Genomic DNA, 21,634 nt, shown 5'->3' on the forward strand with positions numbered 1-21,634 from the left:
TAGTAAGCTACTCACTGAAGAAGGTAAGAGAAAGGGATGTTGATGTTCTACCTGCAGCAGCAGTTGTTAAAAATGGAACTCTGGTGGTAAGTAAACTGGTTTTTTATAGTTAATGAGCTGGTAGGGGAGAGTAGGGAACAGAGGAAATTAGAGTTTCAAACATTTCTTAAAATGGTAAAAAAGCTGTGTAAATCATTCCTCATTGTCATTTGTTGAATATTCGACTCATGCATTGCTATTTCTACAAACAGCTCAAAAGCTGGTTTTTTTCTTTGTGAATTCAGCTGATTGGACAAAGCCTAAAGAAAAAATTTCAAGCCCACCACAATTATTTAAATCTAATATCAGTTTCTACCCATTCTCTGACTGAATAAACAGTTAAATCCATCTGGAAATACAATCCTTCTAATGAATTTGGCCAGCTCCAGCAATTAGTTTAAATTCACTTCTGCATAGGAACTATCCCTAAACACATGCTCACTTGTTTATTTCTCAGTAAAGCTATTTCACAGTTGGAGGAATAAGTATCACTAGAAAATAATTCTACTTTGAGAAAAATTAATCTTCCTGAATAGTCTGGGAATAAATGTAAGTAGGATTAGAGGGGGGATCAACTCAGCAAGATGGCATCAAGTTTCTGCATCTACCTTCTCTCACACATCTCAGGGCTCTTCCCAGTCACATTTTTTTAGCTCACTAACAGCAAATTTTTAGTGCTAGCAGCAATATAGAGCCTGTCCCTTTCTAGGAAATGAGCTGTTTCATGAATCATAAGTGGAATTGTCAACTAGTTCTGGTCTCAGAAATGTCAGTGACACTCAGTGGTGACTTGCAAAAAAGGTGCCAAATTGTTTTTCTGGTAATAGATTGGATGGTCTCTGCTAGTTGAAAACTCAGCCATGTTCTCAAGATCATATTTTTTCAAAAATAAAATGTGGAACTCGTATTTGATGTTTGTAGCATTTTTTCCTGCCTATAGCCACATTTTTTATCCTTAATTGCAAAATAGCTAGTACCTGAGAATAACCATATTTTGGAAAAAAAAAAAGAAGAGGAAGTTTGAACAGAAGCTGAGAGCAAGAACAATATTTTATAGCTGATGATTGGCAAGCTGACATTCCCAAGTGAGGTCCTGACTGCTAGGTAAATACTGCTTTCTTCAGGGACTTACAGTATAGTAGTGCCTAAGCATATATAAACTGTAGTTTGTCTTGCTAGTCTAGATGAAACTCAAGTAGGCTTTAATTATATTGCCAAGCTTTATAACAGCTCTGCAAAGCCCCGAGCAGTGATCAGAATCATAAGTAAAACACTTTTGTCCCAGCAACTGACATTTCACTCTTCAGTTTCATATGTGTCAGGAAATTGCATGGTTGCAGCTGAACCTTAGAAGAATTTGAGAAAGTACATAACAAATATGCCTTCGTGTTTTCCCAGTAGTTCCTGTAAGTTAAATGCAACGAAAAATTTCTTTTACTCTTGCCGGTTATCATGAGTAACACTGAAATCACTGGTAAAAATCTCGTCAGGAAGTTACTGGATCAGTAGCTGTCATACAGATGGTCATTTCCTCTGTGATCTCCTTCCACTATGCATTAGCAGAGGGATAAAACTCACGCCATAAATCAAGTGTTTCAGAGAGATTCATACAGTGAAAGACTACGCATAAAAATTGGGGCAGTGTCCTGAAAATCTTCCTAGGCGATATCCTGTTCCACTCTATCAGCCCTAAGCAATAAACCAGATTTGTGTAAGCCTTGTAAAAAGGCTGTGTGGGACAATGAGGAAAAGTAGAGAGCAATGACAGGATTGCATGGTCCAACAAGATCAGTCCCAGATAGGGAGGAGAAATCAAGACCCCAAGAAATTTCCTATAAATTTAGCATTGTTGGTATTAAATGGGCAGTTCTTTGCTGTTCTGTCTTTTTGCCTCTGCCCTTCCTTCCTGAGCCAGCATCATTCCCATCTAATCTGAGCTCTTACTGCACTATCTTCATATGTACACAGTCTAAGAGAGGAAGCTCTGAATAAGACAGTCCACAACGAGAAATTTTCAAAGAATTATAGGATTGCCAAAATAGATAAATGAGAAATAATGTTGTGGTGATTAAGATGGGATTCCAGACAAATAAAGTTGATGGACTTACAGTTTGTATCATGCCCTGACAATTGAAGCCATTTAAAAAATCAAGTTAAATAAAGTTATACAAAGTTTCTGGATAGAGATCGAATTCCAAAACATGTTAGGTAATTCTGTTAACCTGTACTGTATGTAAGGGGACATATATTTCCATATCCCATGTTTTCTTCAGAAATGGATTTGATAACCTCAAATATAATTGAGGTTAAATGATTCTTTATTTTTAATCATATTTGCTCAAATAAGGAAAAATATTATTCAAAAATGTAGAAGTTTATTAAAATTTTAAATTGCTATCTTAAGTCTCAAAAAATCATTTACATTTTAGACATGGTTTTATCTTCATGTTCCTTAAAGTATTGGAACCACTCTCAATATGGAAAATAAAGTCACTTGAATTTGCTAGATTGAAAATCCTATATTCTTCATTTCTTTTTTTCTGCTGTACAAAGCATCTGTGTGAAGAGATTGTGGAGGGTTTTTTTGTTGAATATTTCTTCTCTTTCACCATTTTGTTCCAGAGTTTTCCCTTCCTTTTTCCAGGTCCTGCTTGTGGCTCACTTGAGATCATGGTGCTGCTCAGGTGGTCTATAACAGTTTAATTAATTTTCACACTTTACCTACCTCTGACCCACAGGTTTAGTACCCAGTGTGGGGGAAAGTTTTGGGAAGTAATATAAGAAATATTAAGTATAATATCATCAAATCAGTATCTGGTAAGGTGTCCAGGTGGAGTCTTTGAGCAATCAGCTGGGTATCCCAACTATTGCAGGTCTGTGCCACTTTGCAGGCATTTCTACATCACATGTTCTGTGCAATTGTGCCTAAGGTAATCAGAAAGCCAAATAAGAACCTATGAGAGAAAAGATATGTGGGGCAAGTTTCCACTTCTGTTCCATGAGTAGGATGAAGTCAGATTTAAGTTAAAGGTTCATATTTGTGAAACTTGGTTATTTACCAAAGGATATGTTCAAATGATTCAGTGGGTAAACACAAGCTCACTCTGCCTTTACTCTGAACCAGCCAGAGGTGTGCTAACCCCAACCTAAAAGCCATGAAAGTGTGATTGTAGTGAAGTTAAAAAGTAATCAGAGTGTCTTGCTAACCCCAACATGTGTCAAAATTGTCTGGTTTGCAGTTGCCAGACTGCAAAAGACTGTTCAGATATACCCTTAACCAGGACATTGGATTTTTTTCCTTTCTTTTTTTACAATTATTTTTGTTGTAGTATGGAATAAAAAGTAAATATTGTAGAAAGAAAATATTATGGAAAATATTTTTTAAAAATCATTAAATATGTATATACACAAAGTATTTCCTTGGTTTTAATTGTAAATGGCACTCATTACGTATTTGTATTATTATAATATTTGTATTATTATTTTAATATATAATTATTCATGTATTATTCCCTGATAGTACTAGTTTCTAGTTGTCTAGTAAATTCTAAAGATATTATCTCAATGATCAATTTCATAACTTTTGTTATAATTACAGTAATGTTTTGTAAAAGTAGGAGAACATTCTGTTAGTTCACAGCAATTTGCAATGGAGATGCAAATTCTGTAGTCGTTCCTGGATTTTGTCCAAACTGAAGATGTAAGAATAGAGCTTTTAATATCATGATTCAGCAAGGCTCATGTGCTTAGCTAGGTAGTTCATAATGCAAGTTTTTCCAGTTTAAATAAAAAAGCTCCTAAGTGAAACAGCAATCACAACTGCAAAGTTCTTGCCTTATGTTTTGGGTGAAAACTATGCATTTCATAGGGTTTTACACCAGAGGTAGATTTTTTTTTTTTGTGCATAAAAACATAAAAAAAATATTTTTTACCTTTCTTTTTTGGAGGGAGAAGGTTAAACATCAAATTTTCCCTGAATCTGTACACTGAAGAAATTTTTGAAGGGTAAAGGTTTTCATTATTGGCATTTTACATGGTTCTGTTGATTTTATAGTTCAGGTCATCATAGTTCTTATACAAAGATGAAATGTGTGTCATGTTGAATTAACTCTGGAATATATTTTGAGTATGGCTGTGGTGTGTATAGCCCTTTGAACTCTATTTCTTTCTAGGGATTATTCACTGTTTCATCTGTAATATTTTAACCCCTTCCAGCAAAACTAAAAAAGTTAAAGCACGCTTGAAGAGATGCTTCACTCTTGCCCATGTCATGTATTCTTAGCAAAGGATAATTGGGAGGAGAAAGAAAAATCACTGCATTCAGCTAGACCTTGAATCAAGCCCTTCTTCATTTGTGCAAATCACATATGTTGAGCTCAAAAAACATGTAACTTCATCTAAAACTCAGCCTGCCCTCATGTGGAAATCTTTCATGAGGGAGAAATATTTAAAGGGAAAAAGCAAAGATCAACAAACATAACTAATTTTTGTGCAATTTCTTTTATATATTTGTGTTTAGCTTTGCTTCCACTAAACTTAGTTGCAAAATGGTTTTGGATTGTTTTTTTTTTAAATTTGGTGGGGTTAGAGTGTCAATACATATATGTTGATGGGTCAAAGAACAGAAATTGGAGTGCAAATATGCTAAGAGTAAGACTATTGCTTGTATTGCATCTGTGTAGCATTGCTGAGTTTAATTCTTCTGTGAAGAACTTAATTATGATGAAAGAATAATGTAAGCATCAGAATTTTTAGGGAAACGTGGTCTTTGGAAAACTGTCCTCATGCTGGTAGTTACCTGTGTATTCTGCATAGTTAGTGCATAAATCCCTTTGAGAAACAAAAGGGTAATACAGTTACCCACTTACGAGTTTTCATTCCATTTTCCTTTTTTTTTCAATAGGGTGGAGTGAATGGCTTGACGGGAGAACTGGAATTTGCAGAAAATGGGGGGAACCCCAATGTACATTTTGAAATTTTGGGAACAAACTATGGAGAAGATCTTGGCAGAGGCATCCGCAAGGTGAGGCTACATATATTCAAACAAAAGTCTATTTTTACTGGTATTTTCAAAACCTTTCTTGCGTTCTTTGTTAATAGAAAAGCATTTGATGGCGGATAGCGTGGTGTTCTGTATTGTTAAATGAGTAAGAGATGGGAGAAAAGCTTTGAACTTTGAGATACTCATGTATTTTGTTATTTCAAATAGGCCTTGGAGCAGGTTGTGTTGATGAAGGTATCATTTATAATACAGAATGTGTTGAGCTGCTGATCAATTGTCCTAAAAGACCAGTGAAAGCTGTTGTTTTGTAACACTTGCAACCTCTGTCCAAAATAGCAAATTTTACATTGAATTATGTTTAAAGCACCAAGATTGGTCGCTGATACTAGGTCAAAGTGGGATGCTCCACCTGCTAGGTGATTAAAATTCATAGCTATGGAAAGAGAAAATCTCCTGTAGTATAGATAAAATTTCTGTAGTCTCTACATGAAATAAAAACATGGTGTTTTAATGAGTTAACTTTTACAGAATAAGTTAATGTTATGTATTCAGCTGCCAGACACAGTCCAAATGCCTGGACTTGGATATTACAGGGAATGGCATATATGTCCAGCAAAATTACTCTTTCTTGGTATTTGAGTTTTGCCAGTCTAAAACTAAATTTAAGTCCTGTGTAAGAAATGGTGGAAAGAGGTCTCTATTTGCAATGAATATCCTTAGCTTTGAACAACTGTTTATCCGGTATGGCAAAAATCATTTGGGACTTCACAGGTGAATGAAAGACTAATAAGCTTTCCCAGGAGCAGCTGTCCTTTAAAGACACACTTCCTGAAAACTACCAAGATCTCTTCATTTAGTATATCACATCATGCTGGGTTTTATACAGGAGGAACATGAGGTCTGAAAGGAAATGATAGAGTTTTCTTAATATATGTAAACTGGTTCCGTATGTGCGTCACTAGATGACGAAGTGCCTCATTTGTCTGCACACCTTCTGGAGCAACAGATAAGTACTCTGAAAGAAGGAAGAGATAAATAAGAAGTCTAAAGTGTCTAAACACTGAACTGTCTCCTCCACTATTCACCAGAATTGTTATTCTGTTCCTGCTGTTCCATCTCTTGTCAATACCCTAATGTGCACATGTGCTTATAGTTATGTCACCTTGAGCAGAGGTCCTGACAGGTGCTTCAGAAACTAGACAGAACTGGATCTAGTTGATATCTGGAGGAACTTCACACAGTCTTTGGGAGACCAGAATGTTGGATAAGTCCTTATTTCCTTACCTTTAAGTTCTGTCTGTTTCAACATATTTCGACTTATTTTTCATGCTGTGCACTGAGGAGCTATTTATTCTTTAGTGCTACCTTCCTAAGACAAATCTGTGTCTCTTTGTTTAATTTGTTTCATTGACTTTGACTGGGGGTTTTTCGACTTCAGGCCTGTCTGGGTGAATGCCTGAGTGAAGCACTAAATTTTGTTTTTTCTTTCCCAAAAAAGATAGAAGAGAGACTCACAGAGAGATCTTGGAAATACAGAAGTACAAAAAGACTTCCTAGCTATTCTAATTCTTGTTTGATGGTGTAATTTAGAATTGTACTGCTAGTTTAACAGCAGTAGAGTTGGTAGAGTTTAATTTTAAAACAGATGTTAATGACTGTGGGCACACCTAACTTGTGTAAAACAGTGGGATAATACAAACAGGCTTTTTGAACCTTCCTTGTTTACTCTTTAGGATAGTTCAAGAACAAAGAGATATCCACTGTCTTTGGAGGGAAATGGATTTGAAGTTGGTCAGAGAATAGAGCTTTGCTCATAATATAATTAGATTATGAAAGTCAGCATCATACAACCCTTTTGAGGAGAAAACAAAGTTTAAAATTAAGATACTGAAAGTATGTGGGTTTTTTTCGTTTGCCAAGATGAGCATTTAAAATTAAATATCAATATTATAAGAAAATTTTCCTGTTGAGCAAGATAGTCAGTAAATGCCTCTCCATAGAGTTTTGTGATGCTCTGCAGCTAGTTAAAAAGAAGAAAGGGTTCAGAGCAGAACAGATTTAAACTGTTTGAATTTTCTTTTTCCTAAACAACACTCAGTATTCCAGAGAAGGCTTTAGAAAGAGTTCTGGTGTACAGAAAGAAATTTTCTTTAGAAAGAAAGTTCTGTATATATTGTGAGAATGTGATAATTGTTCTCACAGGTTTCTTTAAAAAAATTCCAATTAATTATTTCAAATTTTTGCAATAAATTGAATAAGAAAATAATTTAAAATTAATATGGTATTTCTAGTCAATGTCACAGAGATAAGAAAAACAAGGTAGGTTTCTTAAAACTATCCCTTCAGAGGCCAGGAAAAAAATTTTTAGAGGATTTTATTATTTGACAAAAATTCACATCTTTTATCTTTGATTAGGATTAACTTTACATCTACTTTACAGAGCTACTGGTGTGGGAAGCAAATCACAATAATTACAGGAGTCAGATATATTTTTGTTAACTACACTAATTAAAGTATACTTCAGATTTTCGTGTATTTAGTGATCTGACTGCAGAACTACCTAAGCATTTTTATTTCTCAGCTCTAGTAGAAGCAGCTGCAATTAGCAGACTGACTGAAATTTCTGAGCTAATGCATCTTCCCTAATCAACATATTTTTAAGTACTTTTATAGGAGATAATGAAGGGTAAAATCATTACGAAAAGCCCATTGAAGTCATTGGGACCAGAGATTGCCATCAAGTCAATTGTGTAAAGAATTGCTATTTTGTTTTCCTGAGGAACAGTCAATTGATTTTAATAAAGCAAGTAAGATTTTAAAACACACTCGAATTTCTCAAGAGTCCAAATTCTGCTTGAAATCTGTTCTCCTTGGGTTCTGGAGTCATTTATACTTCCGCAAAGTTCACTTATATTCATAGGTGATTATCCCCAGGACTCAAAAAAGCGAATAGCTTAGGATACACTAAGAAGTCATGTTTATGCTTTTTTCTTGTTTGGACAAATTAAGCCATGTATCTAGGAGAAATTGCTTTCACGTCCCTGCCTTCAGCTTTCATGGCCTCCTGTCATAGCTGGAAAGAGAATTCATGTGAAAGGTTGTTGTGTTGGGCTCCGTCATCTAGTGACAAGTTAACAAATCCCAGAGTGGGATTTGCCTGAAACAGCAATTTTGTACCCTTGTGACTGTAAATGTTATCCATCACCTTGCAGACCACGGATCACTTAGGTGTACTGTTTGCCAGAGCTGGGTACTTGGAATAGTACACTCAGACTGCTGCCAGACACTGATTTTATTGACACCAGTGGTATTACAACGCCAAAAGAACTGAAGAAAAGCTCTGGCTTTTACACATCGTACCGTGGCTTGCATTTGTGCAGATGTAGTTATATTCAGTGGGAGACATGGGTGTATTTCTGACATTTCTCTGTTGGCATTTGTCTGTTGGTATTTGACATTTGCGTATGTATTCTTTGACATTTAAATTTCAGTGCAATACTTTTATCTATACTGCTGAAATGTAAGCTGCCATTCCTGTGAATAACCATCCAACAAACAAACGAACAAAAGGGAGTTGATAGCTCCGAGTCCTGTCTTACATCTTAGTGGTGTAGAAAACAGCACCGCAGTAATAAAGTGGTTTTCATGTTTCTTACAGTGCTCCTTGTAATTCAGAATGGGCTCATCTTCAAAGGCTCTGTTCTACATCTTTTGAAGTGTAGGGGACTTTCTTTCTGTTCCCACTCTGGTTTTCTTACCACATGTGCTCATTTGAAGATCTGTGTTTTGCTCTGCCTCCACTTCCATATTATCGTACACCCACCTTCTGTATGTTTCTCTTCTCCTCTGAAGATGTTTTAGGTTATTTCCTCCCAGTGAGGGAGCAAGATGATATACCTTGCTCTTGCATCAGTTTCTGCCTGCACCAAGATGTTCATGTCAAGGTTTCCTTTGCATTCAGGACAGCTGGAGATGCCTTGGAGGAAGGATAGAGCTGGGAGCATGCAGGAAAACAGTCAGCCTTGGTGGGGCACCAGGGTAACCCAGGATGCTTTGGGCCATCTGCATTTGTTCATTAGGATTATAGGGTTTAATCCTAAATAATTTTGATCTGATTGTCTTAAGGAGGAAATGTTATCTATTTTAATCCAAGGCAGATCTGTGGTGCCATGCATTTTGTGTGAAAGGGATTGGAACCTCACTAACAGATACATTGTTCCTCTTCACTTCTGCCAGTGCAAGTGGCAGGACTTTCCTGCATGCAGGTTTTTATTTCACAGACTATTAAGGGTTAAGTGCAGCACTCCGTAGTTGTGCTATTTGTTTGCATTTTTTCATTCTAGTAAAATAATTGCTACTTCCACTTCATCTGAAAACACTTGTTGTTTACAATTGTGGCATTTCTTTCTAATACACTATATTTTTTCCTTACACTTGCCTCACGGAGCAACATATGTTCCAAGCATATATTTTGACCTTCAGGAAGTTGCTGTCTATTCTTATAAAGTTAAAACTTCTTTTCTGCATCCTTTATCTCTTACTCCCTTTTGTTCCATTAGGTAAAAGGATAAGTTATACAGCTCTGCTGACACATATTGACTAACCTCATTTAATAACCAAGAGCACATGAAGTATTTCCTTCTTGGTTAGCTTCCTGGTTAGCTACTTGAGGTAAATGATGGCTTCACCTGTTCTCTTTGTGAGTGCAGTCAAGGTAGAGCTGTGTAATGTGACTTTAAAAATGTGTATGTATCAGCACCTGGTACTTTAAGCTGTGACCTGTGCAGATGTTTCTAAAGGTTGACATGCAATTTATGATGTGACTGAAAGATACCCTTGCAATTCAGAGACATTATTGATGGTATATTTTCTAGGCAGTTGAAATAAATATTGCTGTGTCTGACTACTTTGCCTCTAGTGCTGATGGAGAAGGTGGACCTGGCACAGTTCTACCAGGATACTCTTTCTAAAGCAACTTTAAATACTTAATCAGCCTGGTAGAAATTAAGTAAACTACTTAATACTAAAGATAAAGAGGTAATTAAATACCTTGATGAACCAAGACCTGCTGTTCCAATTCAGCCCAGTACCTAAATTTTGCTGTAAGCCTGCTGAAGAATGGCATTTCCTTCCTTCATTTAGCGGTATGCAATAAATAGATTTAAGACTGATTCTTTACTTTCTGGTAGCTTCTGCAAATCTGTTGTCAAATCTCAGTGAAATTTAATTTGGCTGCAAAGTGTTGGGGATTTGCATGCTATCACAATGAAACTAGTGTTAATAGAGAGCTATGTTTTACTTGGAAGTCTACTTCTGTTTAGCTTAAAGGCCAAACTTAATGCGTATTTGAGTATAGCAGAAAATGAAATAAAAGTATCCATCCATAATTGTATTCTTGAACTTTAAAAAATTCAAAAGTCTTTTTTAAAAATTCCCTCTCTGCTTTTGAATGGAACATTTTCTTTTAAAATCTGAGGATGCAGAAAGAGAGACTGACTCAATCAGTAGTGTGCCATTTCGAGAATTTACCAGCTTTTGGACTCTCTGATTCAGATGGGGGGAGTGAAATCTAATTTTTGGTGCTAGATTGTCCAGCTGCCTGCCCTGACACTGGGGTCTTTGGATGAGTATTTCTTTGCTTGTAATAAGTTCAAAGTAAAGCCAGAGATGAATTTGGTGGCTTGGTGGAGGCTGCCCCAGGAACACAGAAGTGAAGGTTCAAGTCATCCTTCTGATAAAGGCAGAGCAGAGTTGCTACTACTCAACCCACTCCACATGAATTATTCACCTGTGGAGCAAAACATCCACGAGGAATACACGAGAACCAGGATCAGATATATGAGCAAAATGACCCAGAACTCAAACTCCAACTAATACCTACAAAACCAAGGCAAGCACAGTGCACTATTTCTTCTTAGCAGAACAGTCAGCCATGTCTGCTGAGCTCCAGTGTGTTTAGTGTGTTGTAAAAAAGAGAAATTATTTTAGGCTGTAATACAAGTGGGTGTCCGGATTCCCTGGTCTAGAACAATAAGGTTAAGTGCTTTGTGAAAATTCAAATAATTAAGATACAGGTTTATCCAGTTTCCAGCACACAGGTTTGATGGCTTTTAACAGTGACTTCCAGGGCTAGAGTTGATTTGGAAAAAAAAAGTCTCTTAAGCCTCTGAGTGACTACAGCCCTCTGGAGTGAAGAGGGGCATGCTCCTGCATTGGGATCAGTGTGGGGAGAAAGAGAAAATGCAGGTGGCAGAAGGGGAGAATGCTATGGAGCCCTGAGGAGAAGTATTGATGTCAAACAGAAATTCCCCTTGGGACCTTGATGCTCTGTAGTATTTCTCTTCACAGTTTTGGCACGGATGAGCTCGTCTCTCTTTTGCTCAGTATATCCAGTCCTGTCAAAACTGATAAGAATGTTCTCACTGAAAAATATTTTCAGTGCATTGGGGACTGCCTATTTTGACTGATTGCTTTCATCAGAGAGAGACAAATCTTTTTCTATGCACTTTAAATTATATAGTTTCATGCATTTTATTCATTTTTGTTCATCTGGAAAAGAGGTTACATTTTACCCATCTCCTGCAGAAAATATAGTTGTCTTGACAGCAAAGAACAGGAGAAATATTTTCCACTTTCAAACTGTGTTTTTAATTTCCTTTCATATCTTGTTATGACAATGGAAACTTGAGAAAGATAAGTCAAAAATTAATAATAATTAAAAAAAAAAGCTGGGAGCAGCAACTCCTGTTCTCTGTTGATGCTGCTAGGCAAGTGCCTAACCACAGAGGCTCCTGTGTGATTATTCTGTGCTTCAAAATGGGCATGAGAGCAAAGAATGACACAGAACTTCAGTCATTTTTGCAGAAGAGATTTTTTTTTTTTTTTGTCCTGAAAATTTTTGAATAGCAGAACTAGCATGATGAGTTTTCAATACATACATTCGAAAAGAAAATTTGAATTTGCATGTTGGTCATGTTTATGTAGCATGTAAAACTTGATTTATGTCCATTAAATATGATTCCTTCACTTCTGGATTCCTCTTGAACTGCTCACAGTTGGCTCAGATCAACCAGACCAAGGGATTAGATCACTTTTGATTTTTCCGAACTTGATATTGGCAGAACCCTTTACAGTTTTCAGTATGATTGGTTGGGCCACTTTTGAAATACCTTTATTATGGTTATATGGCTTTTTTTTCTGCTTGAGTAGCTGTGAAAGCCTCACGGTGAACATGGATCTGCAAAACTGGCTGGCAAGTTGTGAATTTTTATCCTCAGATGCTTCTGCTGAGCAAATTAGCTTTGTAACTTACTTCAGAGATCTGAAGTGCTTGGAAACTTTGAAGTGCCTCAAAACTGACATTTTGAATAATGTCAGAACGGACTTGTATTATTTAAGAATGGACTTAATGCTTCATTGGCCTCTCAGGCAGTAATGCTTCTATGTGATTTTGGAAATCCCATTAGGGACTTCTCTTCACCTTTAAGAGAGTACTCAGTGGGTGCTGCTTCAAGAATGTGGTTCATCATCCTTGAAATTAATAGGATAAAACACTTAGCTCGACTTGGAATTACTTGGTTTAAGGTGGACAGTCTCAATGAATTATAGATTCTTCCAGAATTAAAGTTTTTAATGCTTGTCTTTTGCTCTTTAGAGCTGCTTTGCTTTCAGTCAAGGTTATCATCTGATGAAAATGACTTCATTTCACAAATGCTTCGAACTGGAACAAACATATGTTTTCCAGGAATAGGAAGAAGTAATAAAGTATATTTAACCCTCCATTAATCCAAAAGAATGAGGGTGTTGTAGCTAATTTATCATGTGAAGAGGGAGATAATAACTATATCTCCAGTAAGTTATATATTTCCACCCAAATTTGGATGCAACTTGGGTATCCTAGTCAAAAATTCCTAATAACTGGAAAGTCGTGTGGACAGGAGAGAGGAATGGTAAAAGACTGAACTGCTTCTTTTAACAGGAGGCATGAAGTGATGGTAATATGAAATGGGTCATTAAATTTTAGCTTTTGAGGGTGGTGAAGGCTTCAGTTCTCAGAATTAAGGGCTCAGTGCACAGCCTTGGGAGGGCTGATACATATCTGTGGGTTGTAATCCAGATCTTAATCCATAATGCATGAAAGTAGATCTACACAGATTTGGAATCATAGAATTGTTGAGGTTGGAAAAGACCTTTAAGGTCATTGAGTGCAACACCAAGCCCCCACTAATCCCTGTCTCCAAGCAGCACATATACACACTTTCTGAACACTTCCAGAGATGGTGACTCCACCACTTCCCTGGGCAGCCTGTTCCAGTGCTTTGCCATCCTTTCAGTGAAGTACCCTCCCTCTCACTACAGCCTCTTCTCAGGTAGTTGAAGGGAGTGATAAGGTCCTCCATGAGCCTCCTTTTCTCCAAGCTAAACACCCCCAGCTCCCTGAGTCATAACACTTGTGCTCCAGATCCGTAACCAGCTTTGTTGCCCTTCTCTGAACGTGTTCCACACCTCAATGTCCCTCTTGTAGAGAGAGGCCAAAATTGAATCTGGTATGTGAGGTGTGGCCTCACCAGTCCTGAGTAGAGAGGGGAAGAGCTCTGCTCTGCTCCTGCTGGCCATGCTATTGCTGATACAGGCCAGGATGCCATTGGCCTTATTGGCCACCTGGGCCATTTCACGGGATTTGAATTCGATAAATTGTCTTTTTCTTCAAGAACTGCAAGCCAAGACCGACACAATTATATGGCCTGTTGTGTTCTCCCAGCCACATCCCATGATAATATAGAATTGTACCACAGTCCAGGCTGGACTTCAAAGAACGTCCAGTCCAACCTTTCAATAAATTGCTTCTAATTTGCATGTTTAGTGAAAGGCTTCTCCTTGAAGGCTGTGTGATCTTGTAGGCTGGTAAGTTGGATGAGCCTCTGTGGTGCATCTGAAAGGCCTGGAATGCTCATATTAATCAAAACTTTGCTGGTACAAGTTTAAAGTAGGCAGAACTATCTATTTTTTGCAGTAAAATCTCTTTGTTCCCAGTTAGTGTATTAGCAGGAAAACATAAAAATGTGTCTTTTTAGACACTGACTATTTATGTGTATCAGAGACAAAACTTGGTTTGGTTTTTGTTTACTTGTTTGGGGGTTTTTGTGGAGGAGATATCTTTGTGTGTGTGTGGTTGGTTTGTGCAGATATTTTGGTTGGATCTTTTGGGGGTGGTTTTGTTGATTTTTTGGGGTTTTTTTGGGTTTGGGGGGGTTTGATGTGTTTTTTGGTTTGTTTTTTCTTTTTGTTTGGGTGGGGTTTTTTTTTGTTTTTGGGTTGTTTTGTTTTGTTTTTCAGTGTTTGTGTTGTGGAAAGACTATTTCATTGAACATGATGCTGAATACTAATTTGTTGACAGCAGTAGGCACTATTTTCCTACAGTGGGGTAAGGAACCCTGGTAAGCCCAACACCCTTTGCCTCTGTGGCCATAAAATATTCAGTGGGATCTTCTACTGAAGGAGGGAGAATCCAAACACAGACATTTAATCCCTTTAGTCCTCCACTTGCAGACTGTGGGATGTAGAGGAGCCAGACAAGTCATAAACCGATTGGGAAATGATGATTGTAGATTTCCACTGAGAACACCCTCTATATGTCTATTTATATATATGTGTGTGTAATATCTACCACCCTCAGCCTTCAGAGCTGCGGGAGAAGAATTACAGCAGGCACAAATGTGAAAACATCCATGAAGCTGCTAGAAGCTCCCAAATGAATCAGAAGGATGTGGACATCTATAGGCAAGAGTCAGAATGTGTTACATTAGCAAAGAGTCAAGGGTCAGCTGTCGTCTGGTGAGAGCAGGGGCCACCCCCAGGAAGAACAGCTTGAGTCAATGGGGAGTCTCATCTTTTGGCTGGAGGAGAGAGTGCACATGGGTACAATGGTTGCTAACGAGGAAGAGGAGAAATGACACATCAGACAGTGGAAATTGTATTCCAGCAAAACACAGTTGAAAGTACAGTAAATCTTTGTTTGTTGTGGTGTTTTGAAGACCAATAAGAAATAAATGGTGGTATTTGAGAAGACAAAGAGAACTATCCCTGTGGTTTCAGTTTGGATGCTGCATCATGTTTATAATGCACTGTAGTTTCCCACCACATAACTCAGCTCGTATATTTCAAAATGTGGCAGAGTTTACTATTCATAAATCCATTTGTAAAGTAGAAGTTTTCAGTTAAGTCTTCTTATCTGCTAAAAGAACTCCAGGAGTAGAACTGATATGTCATTTTTTTCTCAATATTGAGTTTATGGCAATGCTGAGATATGTTTCCCCTAAAGCGGTTATAGCTGTATCCTGCAATTAAACGATCCTTAAAAGTGATTTCCAGAGATAAAGTTACCTCTGTGTAATTGTTTAGGGACGCCTCTTTGTACCTTTTGAGATCTTTGCAAATAATAAAAATGAGGATGGTGAAGCTTTCAATGACTTCATAATATTTATAGTTCCTTGATAGTGTTGGAAGGTTTTTATGATTCAGCCTTAAAATTACAGTGCTCAGATTTTTGCCTCTTCTAAAGTTATGATATAATGCCTTAATCAAAGGGTAAGTTACAATAGAATTTAATAATAAATATTCTTGTCATGGTGTACTCCTGCTTTAAAATGCACAGCAGGAGTAATAGAAAAAGTAAAATGGATGAAGTCTCAAATACTTTACATTTTCATTTTGATAAACAGAATTAATATTATTTGATAGAACCTCTTTCAGAAAAAAAACAAGGCTTTTGAGGAAATTGTGTGCACTAACAAGGCTTTGAAACTCTTTAGGCTAGAAGCAAATGGGGATAAACATATTTTAAGGAATTAAGAAAGATATGTCTGGCACCTGTGGCAGATGTCAAAAAATAGTCTCATCATTATTCCAAAACTACTCTCCATTTCTCAAAATCTATGAAAAATATTACAGACATTTCTTTCTGAAGTGTAGCAGTAGAAAGAGTATCCTTCTTGTGTAAACAGAAAAGGATAGAATGGGATAAACGGCAGGAGGCATTCTACTGAAATTGGAGCTCAAATTAATTTAGATCATATGTGTAAATAATTTTGAAATTGGTTTAGAAAAAATACAGCATAATATATCAAAATTTATACATTGGTGTGAAAAAAATACATTTAAGTTGATAATGTTTCAATATAAACTAGTAGCTTTAACATATTTTTCTGATCAGTGCTCAACCAGTCTGCTTCTGAACCTCATCACAAAGTTCTTAGTCTGAAATGCTGGATTTGATTTTAGGGGTTTATTTGTTTGTTTTAAACACACTTTTATAATAAATAATGTACTTGGAGCTCATAAAAATCTGATTCAAAGTATGCATTCTAATGGAGTGCCTTAATAATGAGCCGTAAGTGTTTTATATGAATATTTTAATGCAGCATTCAGTTTCTCTACACTTCTACTGATTTTGCATTATAACTTGATTGCCTTTAACAATAATAGATTTTATTTTAAAGCCTTGATGCTGGTGTTTTGCATCAGTTTGACTCTATAAGGTTTCAGTATTCTAAACATTAGTATTCTGAAGTAGAACTCAGGTACTCTTAGCTCTCCAAATTTATTAACTACTGATAAAATTTGGGATTTCCCCACTGAATGTGCATGTCTGAGATCTCATTAGTCAGTTTATTTTAAGCTGTGTATTATATTACTTGAGACAAATATTTGTCATAAATATAAAGTGAGAAAAAAAGTCTTTTAATTAAGATGTAGTTAAATAGCATAAATCCATTATTAAAACTCACTGGAGCAGTGTCAATTAATGCAGTTTTTTCAAAATATCTGTTGACTACTTAAAGGGAGTATCAGTCCCACTCAGGCCATAGTGGTTAAACAACATTACAAACTGATTTCCTCTCTTGCCTTGCAATCCCTGGAGCAGCCATCCAGGCCTGCTGCTATGGGTGTGTTTCTTGCTGCTTCATTCATTTATTTTCCACAAATTATGAGTTCTGCTTCTGACATCGGAGCCCACTTTTCTTGCAAAGTGCGTCACAAGTGATGTTTTATTAGCAAGGAATAATGTCTGAAAATTGTAGGCTTTGCTGTGGGATGTAGGCAATGCCTTAAAAGCATGAACAGTTCATTTGTGCTGCAGAAAACCTGCTCAGAGAAGGTTACAGAAGAGATTGTCTAAGCTTTGAATTAGAGAGAGATTCCAGCCTCGTATCAGAGCAGCTATGTTCACAGACAGATGGTAGCTAGTGTTGGGGGTCAGTGGGTATAGTGCCACAAAGTTTATTCCAGAATGAGGCTACAATTTGCAAAACAAAAGTGAATGGATTTTTATGTTATCTGTGTAACAGTCTTTTATCAGGGAGCAGGTAAGGTGAACTTTCTTTTCTATGATGGTAAAAACATATAGGAATATTTTACCTGGATCTCAGTATACAGTACTTGGATTGCCAGCATGTTTGGTTGCTAGCAGAAAGATTTTGAAGTACAGCCTTTTGGTCAGTATAGACTAAGGTAAAGTGTATTTCCACAGTATCTATATGGTCACAAATTACCTTTTCAAATATGTTTGAAGGACTGGAATAATTCACAGCTAGTTTGGTCTCCAGTAAAGTCACAGTGAGTCTCTTGATACACTTGATTCTGGATAGTTGAATTGATTTCTCTGTTTGGCCTTGGGGCTTGCTGTACACAGAACAGAATGTGAAAGTTATTGTCCTCTCTTGCTGCTAAGCTTACTGCTGAAGACCTTATACCCTGCTTGCTTTTAGCTTTGCTACTTACAGTGTCTGCAGGAAAGCAAGAATGACAAGACCAACTCAGTGATGGATATCTTCCCACATGAGAATATAATCTTTATGTGCTCTGTGACTGTAGGCCACCAACAGATTGCCTTAAACAAGGACTGGTGCACTGAATACAAATGCTTTTAGCATCTGTATATACTGGAGCTTTTCTGTTCGGTCCAAAAGGGAGTGAATTTAACAAGATGCTGATTTTGTGGTGGACATGTTTATGTTGCTTTTACAATGGGGGGCCTCAGGGTGTGGGTGTGTGTATGTGGTGTGATGTCAGACATGATAGGAAGAGTAAATAAGAAATTCTGATGAACTTTTTCTGATAGCGGATCTCATCCCCCTTTCTTTAATGTAGTTGGTATGTAACATGATACTCCACATTTATTACAGATCAATTCTTCCAATTTTTTTTGGTTCCCATTATGTATTCCTTCTAAGCTCTTTTCTAACAGGTTTGTAACATCTAAATTGTCAGTCATTCCATTAGTCATTAGAAGCTGTTTTCTAGCTTGTTGTGACACTCCAGAATATTGAGACAAATCATTCTGCAAGGGGAAATCAACACATCAATAAAGAAAACGTCAATAAGAAAATGTTATGATACCTTGTTAGAGAAATGTTTGTCCTCATCATTATTTTATTTTGTGTCTTCTTATTCATTCCATTTGCCCTAGAAATTGAGAAAAAGCCCATATAAAAGCATCTGATCTAGTTAAATTCATTTTCAAAGAGGGGTTCCAACTGCTCTAAACCTCCAAAGACTATAGATAAAATGAAGTGTATTTCTCTCTTCCTCTTTTTTCCTCTCTCCTCTCCATACCTTTTGAAAGATGCCTTGAAAATTGCAAAGAAAATAATATATAACCACATGCCATACTGGACAGATTTTGTGTGTGATCTCTCATAAATTCTGTTGAAAATAAACCCCAAAGTCCTTCTTTAGAAGACATAACATTTTCCTCTGGACTACACCTACCCACTGAAAGGCTGTGAAAAAGAGAAAGGCGCTGGCTTTTTGCCAGCTGTATTTTTTGAACTTCAGGGATAGCAGTAGATGTGCAAGAGGCCATGAACTTGAAGATGTTGCAGTCCTTTGGAGACCAAAAATAACAGACTTAGGACATATGCTAATCACAGATTTTGGGGTAGGACAATTTAAGCTTCACAAGCCAATAGTCCTGAGATAACTTTGAGGAAAAAAATGGATATACTAACTTCCTTAAAAAAAAAAAAATCAATCATCCTGAACAGCATAGTACAGCTGCTTACCTGTAACAAGATCTTTAGGACTTGGGAACAAAAACAGATATTTTGGGGGTTGAGAGGATAGAAAGTGTGGGATAGAGCTAAGTGGTAAAGTCCTCACATTCTAGAGAAATCAATTAAAATTGAAAATAAGGCTTACACACTGCTATGAACATGGTTCATAGTAGAAGGCAGGTATTTCTTAATATTCTGCTTTGAAAAACCTGTTTGAAAAAGGAAAAAAAAGTCTCATTTCATAAGGACTCACAGTTTTATCCATAATCTCTTTCTATTTTCTCCAAACACAACAGTACACACACTCAAGGGTGGGAGGATGTTAATTAAAAATAATACAGCATCAGCTGAATGCTCCACAGAATTTAAAATTAAATGTCTGCAGAGATGATTTGCTATCATGCTTGCTATAAAGGTATATGGTTCTCATATGGGATCTCCTAATAATTTGAGATATGTCACTGCCCTCTCTTGGTGAGAGTTAAAACTGGCCTCTTTTTCACAAACCCTTAACTAAAGAGCAGAAAGGAATTTTCCTTTGTTGTGAGTGGGGGTTTTTTGCCAGGAAATCATAGCAAGTTGGATATTGTGGATTAATAATTATCCATGAAGTTTCTGATGTTCATTTCAGCTTGTTTGTGAGTGAGCTTACTGGTTTGTTCTGTGATGTGTGCACATATGTGTTTAGGAATATTTATTTAATTATTCAACCTTATAAAAACATCATGACAATACATTCCTTTCCATAATTTTACACAAATATTTCAAAATATTTGTTAAAAATATTTAAACAAAGTCTGTGTGTCTTGTGAGCAGTGAAAAAGCTAATGACATTCTAGTTTCTTGCTGGAATAGTTAGCTAGGTGCTATTTTATTAAAACCTGTCAATTTTAGGCAGCTAATTCAGGGGCGTGTGTTAACAAGTAATCTTCGTCTACCCCACATGGGGACAGGAGGTACTGCCCTACAAGGCAGTTCCAGACTGCAGAAGGTATCTGGAGATATTTGCTAGCTAATTTCAACTGTTTTCTTTCAAAACTTGTAAAAGACTGTCCTCCAAAACTCTGTGAAAAGAAGATCTAGATCTGCAGGCTCCCTGAGTTACCCCTGAGCTGATCCCTGGTATCTGGGAGAACTAAGAAGTCCTACATGGAGCCATAAACTGTGACTGATTTTTGAACCATGTGCTATTATGAACAGTTTTTGTGAAACATATCACAAAAACATGAGGTTTGATTTCCATGCCATGATTAAATCTGATTAAGTTAAATCAGGGAGTGTAGTTAAATTTCAGTCAATCCTGTGTTTTACTTCAAAGTAATCAAACAAATTCTTCAATGATAGCATTATTGGTTCAGGAAGGCTGGGAGTTTATACTGCAGGAGGGACTATAATTTAGAAATGACACATATTTTGTATGTGTAACTTGCAGCTCCCAAAGGGATCTTTTTGATGAGTTATGTTTCACCATATATTTCAGGAAGTCTATGTTATGTCAATATTTACAAAGGAGTGAATGGGAAAGAATAAACCAATACATCTTGTCTTTTGACAACGTGTTTCTTCAAGCCAAAGAAATGAAAGAAAACAGAAGTGTGGTACACGTCCAGAGCCACAAAAGCAGTTCAGCATCTGTTCTGTTTTCAAAGCACAGAGATGATTCTTTGTACTGAGAAATACTTAAAACACAAATGGCTGTTACTGGTAATCCGTGTTAAATGTTTTTAAACAGAGCAATGACTTTTTCTGTAGCAAATGCAAATTTGGCAAGTGCCCCTGGTTCGAAAGGATGGAGGATTAGTTGTGTCAGTGGTTAAAAGTTTAAGCTATGCCAAGAGCACAGCAACTTTCAAGAAAAAGTCTGAAAGGGAGGTGAATTGTGATGGACAGGCAAGGAGAGCCTCCTGATGCTCACAAAGGGAAGGGATCTGCATGTTTACTGAAGTCACTATCACCCTCCAGGTAGCTCTTTGTTACCATACAGGATGTCTTCCAAGAAAAGATTGCATTTTTCCTTTCCTGTCTAGCACTCAGCATGCAGCACCATGACATGAGTTTTCACTCAAGGATTGTCAGGAACTCTGCAGATTATCCAGCCTCTTGTTTGCTGTCCTGCTTGTAATCTGCATCCATCAGTGGCCCTCTCTGAGAAACATGTGGGGAATGGTTGGACTTTTCTGGCATGCAGCAACATCAGCAGGTCTGATTTTATAATAAACGAAGGTCGTTCTCTATATGAATTCTCTTGGCTTCCCAGCAGTTTAACCAATCAATCTGTAAGGAGACTCTGCAAATGTCACCTTGCAAATTGACTACATACTTTGGCAGGAAATTAGAAGGAGCAAAAACAGTTCAAGAGCCAGGGTGAGACATAGCTATTAAATTTTTTGCCTGTGTCTTTACTGAAAGGGGAAACAATCATATCTCTTTCAACACAGCAAAAAAGAGGAATCATGACACGTTTTAAAAATGCAATGTATTTGATGCAGCAATCTTGGTACACAGTGTTGTGAAGTGCCTCAGGGCTGCCACACAGTTC

General features: G+C 36.9%; 1 protein-coding gene across 8 annotated transcripts in view; it reads left to right on the plus strand.

The window, feature by feature from the left end:
* The window catches only part of GRID2 (glutamate ionotropic receptor delta type subunit 2), an 824,945-nt gene that overhangs the window by 622,351 nt on the left and 180,960 nt on the right, over nucleotides 1-21,634 (plus strand). For all 8 annotated transcript variants that reach the window (XR_011150528.1, XM_069013075.1, XM_069013077.1 and 5 more), the window contains one exon: nucleotides 4,943-5,062. Coding sequence is in view for 7 of the 8 variants with exons in the window: in XM_069013075.1 (XP_068869176.1) it covers nucleotides 4,943-5,062 (120 nt within the window). In the remaining variant the exon portion in view is untranslated. The remainder of the gene's footprint in view (nucleotides 1-4,942; nucleotides 5,063-21,634) is intronic.

Source organism: Aphelocoma coerulescens, chromosome 4 (assembly GCF_041296385.1).
Source record: "Aphelocoma coerulescens isolate FSJ_1873_10779 chromosome 4, UR_Acoe_1.0, whole genome shotgun sequence".
NCBI classification, from domain to species: Eukaryota; Metazoa; Chordata; class Aves; order Passeriformes; family Corvidae; genus Aphelocoma; species Aphelocoma coerulescens.